Source organism: Neodiprion fabricii, chromosome 1 (assembly GCF_021155785.1).
Source record: "Neodiprion fabricii isolate iyNeoFabr1 chromosome 1, iyNeoFabr1.1, whole genome shotgun sequence".
NCBI lineage: Eukaryota > Metazoa > Arthropoda > Insecta > Hymenoptera > Diprionidae > Neodiprion > Neodiprion fabricii.
In genome coordinates this window covers 29,731,804-29,741,974 of record NC_060239.1, presented here as the reverse complement: position 1 = coordinate 29,741,974, position 10,171 = coordinate 29,731,804, and the positions used below count along the sequence as shown (strand labels likewise).

At 46.2% G+C, this 10,171-nt stretch overlaps 1 protein-coding gene across 6 annotated transcripts in view; it reads right to left on the bottom strand.

Annotated features, from left to right (window-relative positions):
• Positions 1-462: 462 nt before the first annotated feature.
• LOC124179881 (protein jim lovell) overlaps positions 463-10,171 on the bottom strand; it is a 121,624-nt gene continuing 111,915 nt past the window's right edge. For 4 of the 6 annotated variants that reach the window (XM_046564742.1, XM_046564768.1, XM_046564735.1 and 1 more), the window contains 2 exons: positions 6,259-6,601; positions 463-5,248 (listed from right to left, as the gene is read on the bottom strand). In XM_046564742.1, coding sequence (XP_046420698.1) covers positions 3,409-5,248; positions 6,259-6,601 — 2,183 coding nt within the window. In that variant the 3' untranslated portion in view covers positions 463-3,408. Of the gene's footprint in view, positions 5,249-6,258; positions 6,602-8,895; positions 9,411-9,771; positions 9,804-10,171 lie in introns of those variants that run through there. The other 2 variants (XM_046564759.1, XM_046564750.1) reach the window with 2 other exon arrangements.

Genomic DNA, 10,171 nt, shown 5'->3' with positions numbered 1-10,171 from the left:
TTTTTCACTCTTCACTTTCCTTTCCCGTTTTGCTTTGTAAGAACGTATATCGGTACAACATCGTTCGTTTAAAGCGAGATTAATACAACGTTTTATGGAGCTTGCCAAACTTTCTATTTAGAAAAGAAAGCAGCGGCGATTATACAACTCTGTTTCTTCAAGATTATATCGCATATGTACAGCACCCTCAACGTTAATTAAATGTCACAATTTAAATATAGCAATAGGTATACGGTTAGGTGTTATATAATAATGTATTATACTCGTTTATTCGTTGCTGAACCCGAGACTCGGGTGAGAAAGGGCCGCTTATGCTATTGCGAGGTATAACAAAACGGCTGTGCGAGTCGCACTCGTCTTCAGAAACGAATGAATGACCCCACGTACACACCTATTATTGTTCTAGACACGTTAAAAGTCTAGTTAAAAGCAAATATTAAAAACCAATTAAAACACCAGTCGCACAATTGAAATAAAAAATTTATTCTTCAAATATTTCACTCTTAGGCTAACTCTCTCTCTCTCTCTCTCTCTTGCACCCTCTCTCTCTCTCTGTCTTTCTCTTTCTCGTTCTCGTTTCCCTCTTTACGGAACCGTATAATTATTGTACCATAATATTGCAGTCGTCCATTCGCGTCGAATTTGTATTTGAATCAGCACATCCTAGTTTCTCATCGGTCAAAACTTCTAATATCAACTATGCAACATTTAACAAACTATTTTTCTTTGTTCTAGCACATACATGTCACGCCCCGAGCGCGCGATTCTTTGCGTCTATCTTTCATTTCCATAACTCACATTCCCATACCCACCATTCTCATACCTTCCCAACTTTTCTCATTCAATCTTTCTCTCTACTTCGCTAAAGTTCATTTATTAATGGTATAATGACACTGCATACAGCCTCTACGATCCTACGTGTATTACATGCACAACGAGATTGATATTGTAATCAAAGTTGTACGAACACTCTGAACGTCACGTATTTCAGTAATTGCATTAACGACAGATTGTACATTTTTTAACTCACGGAAATTTATCCGCGTATGCCGAACACTTACCGTCAAATTTGTCGCAATTCAATTTTAAAGAATTCATTTTCCAAAGTGTCTATAACGCTTAAAGAATGAAGGACAGACAATTTTGTTTCTCAAATTCTCAAGAAATATTTTCGGTGATTGGTAAGGGTTGCATCCGAGGGGGTATTCATTCGCAAATCGGGTGACAAGCGATTGCAATGATTTCCATGCTTTAACGCGATTCCAACTGTGATTTCAGGCGACTTTAAACTGACCGCTTTCCAAAGTGGTTCACGATTTCAACTTATTCAACGAACACCCCCTCGGCTGTATCTCCATGGTCCATGGTGCGCCATACACCCTCTCAATGACGCAAAGCCTTGCTTAGGAAATACCGTGAGGCGAAAAGTGAACGTGGTTGAATTTTGAAAACTCGTGCGCGCACGCCTGCAGCTCCGACTCGCGAATAACTAATTCGTTATTACAGGTTATTACATCAGCCCCAAGGACTGCACATTTGCGATGTAACCCTGCGCCCTCTCGGTGGGCCCCGATTTTAACGAAAATTTACAATTTCTCCCCATACCCTGCAGCCTACTTCCTTTATCTGTAATACGTATCTATGCACGACTATACGCTTTTCCTACATGTATACACGATCCGATTTCATTATCAACGAAACATAGGTACACGTCCATATGTGTTATATTTATTCTCAGAGAAAGCCTGGCAACCTCGCGAAACCCTGTGGTCACCCCTGGCCATCGTGGAAAGTATATTGTTATTATTGTTGTTATTATTATTATTATTAATATTATTACTATTCATTAATTGATGATGTTGTTTTGTCGCTATTACTTTTACAATATAATTATTATCATTACACTCTGTGTTTCTTGGTTTTCTTTTATTTTTTTGTAAATGTTTGTCTGATTTCGTATTTCTTCTGTATTTTGTTTCCTTCTTGTATTCGATAACGAGGATTTTTTACCTTCGCAAAGGCGCGTTTAAGTATTCCTTGTACGGTCAATTTTATTAGTATCATTGTATTACTACCATTATTATTACTAACATTATTATTATTATCATTATTTTTATTATTATTACTTGTTCTTTTGTCTTCTTCTGTTTTTGCGATACGAATTCGCGGATCAAAGTCGAAGTTTATCACGAGCAAGGACAGTGACGTGATTGTTTCAAGTTCAATGCGATATGTAAAAATTATTGGGGTTAGATTATTATACGCTTCGAATTTGATCTGCGATTTCACGTATATTTCGACGCGAAAAAATTTGTGTCTCTTTGCTGATTTTGTTTGCTGATTTTACGAACCGGTTATTGGTGAATTGAACTTAACTTGGATGACGCTTCGCGGATACCGTCTCGAGTGAAGCGTGGCGCACTGCGTTTCGAATCTTTTTTTCTCTTTCTTACCGTTTCATCCATAATTTAATACAGTACTATTTGGTATAATCGCTCAACGTAGCAGGAACTGTTCATAGTGGTGCTGTGAAATTGCAATCATCGGACGAATAACCAGTTCGCGTTCATGTCAATCTAACCAATTCCAGGTACGTGATTAATCTGAGTGTATAATTGAATAGAGCACGTTGAATTAGATGTTAAGAGATTTCAATGCACGCAACGGCGATGAGCACATTGATCTTCGGAAATTGTTTAATAAAGTTGAGAGAAAAATCAACGCGACACTGGATAATTTTCGTCCTTTGGAATTCACTTACTGATCTCGCATAATAATACATGCACACCTGTGTAAATACATATACGGGAAAAGTAAGCAAAACACTAGAATGATTGCCGGCATTAAAGCCGAAGAATAACACAGCGAGATGTGGTCTTGCGAGTAGTAATGCATATTATACGCGTATTGTAAATGTAAGTAAGTAAGTAAGTAAGTAAGTAAGTAATATTACAGCTTTGTATAGTGAGAAACTTGCGTCGTTTCAAAGAGGGAAGTAAGCACCGCGTTATCGCAGTTTGAACCACCTCTCGTTGATGAGGGGTGGGCGGGGAGGGGGGTGGGGGGGGGGTGGCGATGGGCTTGGGGGTCAGTCTTTGTGTGAAGAGCATCCTGTTATTACAATGATGGGCGAGTTTTTCATTTTTTTTTGTTTGTTCTGTTTTCAACATGTTCACAATATACCATGTATACAGGTATGCATACATACATATAGATAGTATCACGTATATGTATATATACATACATGTAATAAGTATACGTATGCAACTCTTGTTTTCTATGTACGTGCAGCGTCGAAGTCTTTTTTATACTAACTGGCTAATCTTACCGCTCCCCCGTTGAATTCCGAGGGTAATTTCGAAGCGTAAGGTCGCTCCGTTCCCGTTCGCGTTCCGTTCCGTTACGGTCCTATTCGGTTCCGTTCTGCTGAAGCAGGGCAGTGGGTGGCTGCGTCGATTGCACCAAAGAGTCGTGGGCGGCTGGTGACGGGCTTCGGCTCCGGGGGTTCGCGTCGCTGCTGCCGCTGCCGCCCCCGGCGCTGGGTGGCGGGGGTTCGTAGGCCTTCTGTTCGCTGGGGGGCAGTAGATGGACCATGCTTACGGGGACCGGAAAAGCCGCCCCGAAGTCGGGGAAGAAGCCCTGGGGAAGAGTGCCGCCGAGAAGAGGATGCGAGAAGGCCGCCTCGTCGCCGGGATGCGGAAGACCCGCGAGGGCGTGGGGCATCTGGGAGGGCGGCTGGGCGGTCTTGACGTTGTTGTTCAGGGAGTTCATCACCTCGCCGGTCGTCGACCCCGTGCAGTCCCTCCTCAGCTGTTCGAGCTTAAGGCTCTTCCCGTACTTCCCCCTGACGTACATCAGCAGGCTGTTGTACGGTATGCCGAATATCCGGCTAGCCTGGGAGGTGGTCATCTTCTTGTTCCAGACGTGCTGCAGCGCCTCGGTCAGCTCCGCGTTCGTCCAGGACCTCGGAGGGCCGCCGCGCGGCGCGCTGTGCTGCCCCTTTGGCCGCCCGACCGGAAGTCGCGTGTGCTCGCTCCATCGTCTCTGACCTTCGCCGTCGCCTCGGTGCTTTTTTGACTTCTTCACCGGGTGGTGTCCCAGACTTGCGCCCCCGAATAGACCGTGAAGCGTTTCCGGTTTGAAGTTTTCGTGAAGATCGGCCAGCAGCGAGCCCCGGTCCAGTCCGCTTCCGGGGGGAAACAGGCCTCCGGCACCCCCCAGCGGCCCCGCACCGTCCATCGGGAAAACGGCGACCGACCGCCTCTGAGTCAGCGGCGAATCCTGCTGCTGAAAGGGATGCGTCCTGTTGTGAGGACTCTCCTCTCGGGGGTGGTGGGCTAGCTGGTTCTGCGGGTGATTGGGCAGCCACTGGGCCGCGAGCTGGCCCAGACTTGTCAGGTACTCGCTGTGGTGATGCGGCGGCGTGAGCGAAAGCCCCGACATCCCGGGGAGGCTACCCGCCGGAAAATCCTGGAGGGATCCGTCGAGGTGAAGACTGGGACCGGTGAGAGGAGAGCCGCGGGGACTGCTCGCCGTCTCGCTTTCCGTCTTTATCACGTGATCGCCGGGGGCGGGTGACGTCGACCTCTTCATCGACAGGTTCTCGGCTATGTCTTCTTGCTGCTGTTGCTGCTGTTGCTGCTGTTGCTGCTGCTGCTGGTTGTTCTGGCTCTGCTGCAGCCCCGCTGGCTGCGGTTGACTGCTGAGGTTCAGGCCGCAGGCCGGGGGCGGGCTCGGTGTCGGATTCGTATGCGGGCGGCTCAGATCCTGGGGAAGGAGCTCCCCCGATCTTCTTCTTGGGCGAGCCTGCTTCCTCCGCGGCATCAGGGGCGAGCTGCAAGAGTCCCTCAGCTCTCGTAGGGAGAAACTGAGGTGGCCCATGTGCGGCAGTCTGTTTTCTTGGTGGTCCTGATGGTGGTAGAGGTCTCGGGGTGGCGCCTGACACTCCGACGCGTTGTCGTCGTCCTCCGGTGTTCCTTGGGCGTCTTCCGGCGTCGACGGTTCGCCGAGGATGTCCGTCGTTGGGGTTTCGGGCGGACTCGCGAGTCGTGGTTCCGTCGACGCCAAGCCCCGCACTTGAAGACTCTCGGCGGCTCGCATGAGGCCCGGAAGCTCGTGACGGCCGATGCGGACCTCGCCACGGTACATGAAATCCACAAGCGCGGTCACTTCGGTCCCGGGGAAATCCTTCAGGACTATAATCGGATGCTTGCAGGGGTGCTCCACGAATATCCGTGCAAAGAACGGGCTGCAATTTTTCAAAATGCTTTTTCATTTTTTAATCTACCGCGCTGTCGTGTTTTTGAGCTTGCCGTAAATCCGAAAACTCCTCGCTTATCTATTCGAATACTGGAAAAATCTCTCTGCCGAAAAATTCCGTGAATTACTGTGCGAGACCGTGCAAATAATTTATATTACTCAGTCGCACTGTACTGATAAATATGTCTTATACGGTGCCTAATTGTTCGCACAACAGCGGGATAATGTCCATTATTTGGCAAAAGCTGAAATTTTCTATTTGCTGTACAGTTTGTTCAACCGTAAGGAGCTCCAGCACCGTTTAGTCAACAACTTTTTGAACGTTCTGACATTTTTGAGACGCAGATAAAAAAGTAGTTGAATCAAGTAAATCGGTTATCACGGGCGGCCAAATAAATATTTAGTCGATCGAAATAAACATTATTTGGTTCAATCATTGCTGTATTTACTGCAACAAATTTACAGTTAATATCCAGTTGGAGAGACTAAATTTTTATTCAGACACCCGTGATCGTGCATTCGGTTGGTTCAACAGATTAATTATTTTTCTTCGTCAAAAAATCGTGCGAAATTTAAAGTTTTTTCATAGCGTTCTTCTACTTACGAATGTATTGTGCTCAGTTTACAGAATTAACAAACTTCCGTTGTTAACAAGCTTACTCTTGAAAAGATAACCAAAAAAATGATGCATCTATACTTGTTACAGTTTCAGATCTTTCCAATGATAAGTGTAATCGTTGTTAAAGTACAAGCTGATTAACTTTGACGTTATCTGTGATTGATTTTAACTCATCCTATTTTCACCCCTATTATCATTAACATACCGCAGTAACGTTGATTTTGACATTTAAAGTGGAAAAAAACGATAATACTCCAAAATGGTGTGACTCTACGCAAGCTCATAGATTATTCAAAGATAATCTGTGATTGTCCCTTTGGGACATCCGAATCCCGACACAGAAGCTCCAACCAAGCGATAATTTCGAAGACGTTTCTTACCTGCAAGCGCTGAGGACGACTTTGTGGGCCCTGAGGCTCGTCTCCGCGCAGACCAAGGTGACGTCGACGAGCGTTTCCGCGTGAAGGAGGTCCTCGAAGGCCCGCAGGATGTGTGTCTGATGGTTGTTCCACCTCAACGAGTACTGGGACTGGAGGGGCATCTCGGCAGGACTTCCCGCGGCACTGGACATCTTTCCTCTTCGTCGATCGTACGGATCGTCACGAAGCCACTGCTCCCCTTTTCTTGTCGCCTTCACACCTCGTTTTATTCTTCCTGATTTTTTCGCCTCTCTTCCATATATGCGGACGAGGTCCGTCCTGATTGTTGTCTGGGACGCCGTGACTAAAAAATTGGAAATTGAAAAATAAATCACCAGCCCACGAATCGTTTTCTTTGTTTGTTTGTTTTTTTTTTCTTTTTCTTTTTCTTCTCCCTTACATATCGAAATATACACGATATCTTTTGTTTTTCATTTGACACGATTTGCGATCGATCGGCTATGGCATTTGACCTGTTTCGCGCATTTGTGAACGAAATAATGCAGTTGCGGCTCAAAGTCGGGACTTACTCACGTTCGAATCCAAGTTCGCCATTATTTTAACGGTGATTGTAAAAATAGCAGTGTCGAAATATCAAGGCGAAGGATTTGAGCTGTGCGGCTCCCGGAGTCAGGGGCAACAAACGGTTTAGCGATGAAATAATTTTTGCGGTGCCATTGAGTAATAAATAAGCATGTCAAAAGTCGTGTCTGACTAATCCGTTCATGCTAAACGTTCCCATGGTCACGATCCACGTAGGAAACGCGTTGATAATTGAAGAAGTCTTCGCGGTTACGGAAAAACGGAAGAAATATTTGTTCCCCAGCTGGAAACGGCCGTAAATATCGTTGCGGGTATAAGATTTAACTTCGAGGAAAGTTCGATACCGTTCAAACGATCGGTCCTTACTAACGCTTCTCATCGTCAGACCATAATGAGATACGGTGTTACGTAGAATTGATTGACGGTGCAGTATTAAAGATTTTATCGTCGGAATCAACGAATCAGCGTTTACCTACTGCACTTTCTAAGCCAGTACAATTGATTCTTGCTTTTCACTCATTCACTCATCGGTGAAATGGACCGAAAAAGAATACTGCAAGTCACGAGTCTATTAAAAGTTTGAAAAAATTTCATCGATTATTGCCGCCATGAGCTGTACGATCGAATTTCCCGATGGCAAACGCAAACGTGTGAAGTGTTACATACTGCCAGAATCGTTAAGGACTCTTAGATGATCAGCAAGAAAATCCGTCGACCTGAATTTTAACCGATCCTCGTTTTATCTCGCGCGAGTCCCTTTCCTCGCTCTTCGTCTCTTCGACGGGTCTGTCAAACGCAGAGATCTATCTTCTAGGTTCCACAGATTGGGATTTATACGTACGCAATCAGCCTTGAAATTGACAATTAAAACAAACTTTCACAGAAATCTTTGCTTTCTACGACGTTAACGAGTCATTTTTACGATCTACATCCGACTTTGTGATCGGCAATAACACGCATGTGGTCCTGTAACGGGTTACGATTCAATTGGAGGTTTCGTGTAACGCGATGCGTGAACGGATAATAAGAAAGCGACAGACAATCCGACGACGTGATGTATCTGCCATCTCAAATTCCCCCTCGGGCAGGCACAAGGTATGCCTATTTTTGTTCACCGGAATACACGCAGGTGTATGTATAACGTCGCAGTGACGACAAACGGCAACGTGCCAGCCAGGCGTCGACGCGCCGTCGTAGCGCCGCCCAAAATTTCCCGCGAAATTTATTGTCAAACTCACGTGCTCCGGCGTGTGCGAAAAGTTTGACGAGGAGGAACTGCCACGCGTCGAATAATATTAATTAACAAATTAGGTACACGAGAGAACCGAGTTTGTCTTGAAATTTTTTAACCGGAAAACCGGTGATCCGCGAGTAGTAAGTTTTTCACTCAAATTTCGTTCCACGAATAATAAACATTCCAAGCTATTTCGAAGCAATAAGCATTGCAAGTGGGCAACAAAGTCATTTCTTGCGTTACGTTGTGGATTAGCCATTAATGAAGGTACGTGTAGAGAATCCATAGATTTCATGCGCGGTAAACATATACGAAGGGGAAACAGTTGACAATCATCTTGAAGTTTCGAACGCGTTATAAGTTGAGTGAGACTTGTCAAGTTTGAAACAAACCTCATACGCGTCTCGTTTTTGAGTGAGAAAGTTTCGGTACACGTTTGAAACGAAATTAACTGCAGAAACTCTCTGCTTGTTAGAACGGAAATAACAATTCTACACTGAAATTGTGTAGGTATAAAGGCAATGCGCGAATTACGAATCAGACCGGTAGAATATGTCATTTTGCAATATAATTGTAGTAAAAGAGACGTACGTACGCAGGGGTAGCTTCTCGGTATAAACAAAAGACAACTAAACTTTGTTGACCCGTGCAAGCCTTGTCGACAAACTGTTGAAGAGTTTGAAAACACCTTGAACTTTGTCGTAAATTCTTTGACACCCAGCGCGAGTCGCGCAAGAAAATCGCGTGGAATTTTATCGGTTTTTAATTGCAATGACGGATCGGATTTAGAATCGAGAAGAAATCAAACAATAATCACTTACAAAATTTAACACAACGCTGAACGCTGATCCGTTTTCACACAATCAGAGCGAACCGCGTTTAAATATCGGTCGTTATTATGTTGGATTATGTCACTGCAGGATCGAACAGCGTTATGTTATACGTTGTGTTGTGAAAAATCAGCTGTCACCTGCACTGGTCACCCACAAAATTATATATCGGAACAAGCACTTTGCCGATTGACAACAAAAACTATCTCAAACAGCAACAACAACAAGAACATCATCGTCAACTTCTAGGCATGCATCTTAGCAGCACGGCGTGAATTATTCGTTTGAACAAGAATTATACATAGAAATCGAGGAGTTGTTAACAATAATATTAAAAACGAACTATATTAAATTATCACTGGTTTCATGTATACATGTTTTTTTTTTTTTTTCCTCTTCCCCGATACGCCAACGTAGCGATGAATCACGCGGTGCCGTTGAATTTGTTTTCTCCGTTTCCTTGATCAATCGCGGATCGCTTCGTTCTTTCACTGAACACAACAACGTGGGACCACCGGCCGGTGTATCCAACCAAGGCAGGGGTGGAGGGGGCGGATGGAGCGGGGAGGGGTAGGAAGGTAGGTTGTCAAAAGTGAGGGGGGTGTTTATGGGTGGCGGAGGGAAAGAGGGGGGAGGGGAGGGGTGTCAACAAACAACTTGGAGTAAAACGTCCGACGTTGGTAGCACTTGGCACATATCGACGATCAAATCTTAGCGAAGGATCGTTGTACGACGCGAGGTATTTAGAAAATACAGGTGTACGAGTAGGGCAGAACTGAAACTTTGCAACGTGTGTCTCGTCGAATTTGGCGGCGGCGGGGGGGGGGGTGGGGGGGGGAGGGGGGGCGCCCTCTGTGACAGACGTACCGTGACTCTTGTTTGCGTGCGTTGTGGCGGCGTCGGCGACGGCCGATGAGTGAATGCGCCGTGAGGTTCGGCGCCTCTTCCAAGACCCCCACCCTCGCCCCCCACCCCACCCCCCCCCCCCTCCCCCCGAACTCCCTCACGACCCCTCCGCTGAAACCCACCCCCGGGCGCCCTTCCAGTACGCGGGCCGCGGCAAACGTACGTGCCGTACTACCCTTCCACTCTCTAAACCGACCCCTACTCGCCCTCGGCCGCCCGCAGGACAGGGATGGATGACGCCACGCACGAGGTGTCCCGCCGTCGCGAAAACCCCGCGCCTGCGCTCCTCTTCGGTGAGAACCCCGAAGAACGCCGCGCGATCGCTGATTTCGGCGCGAGTATCGCGTTTTTGACTCTGCAG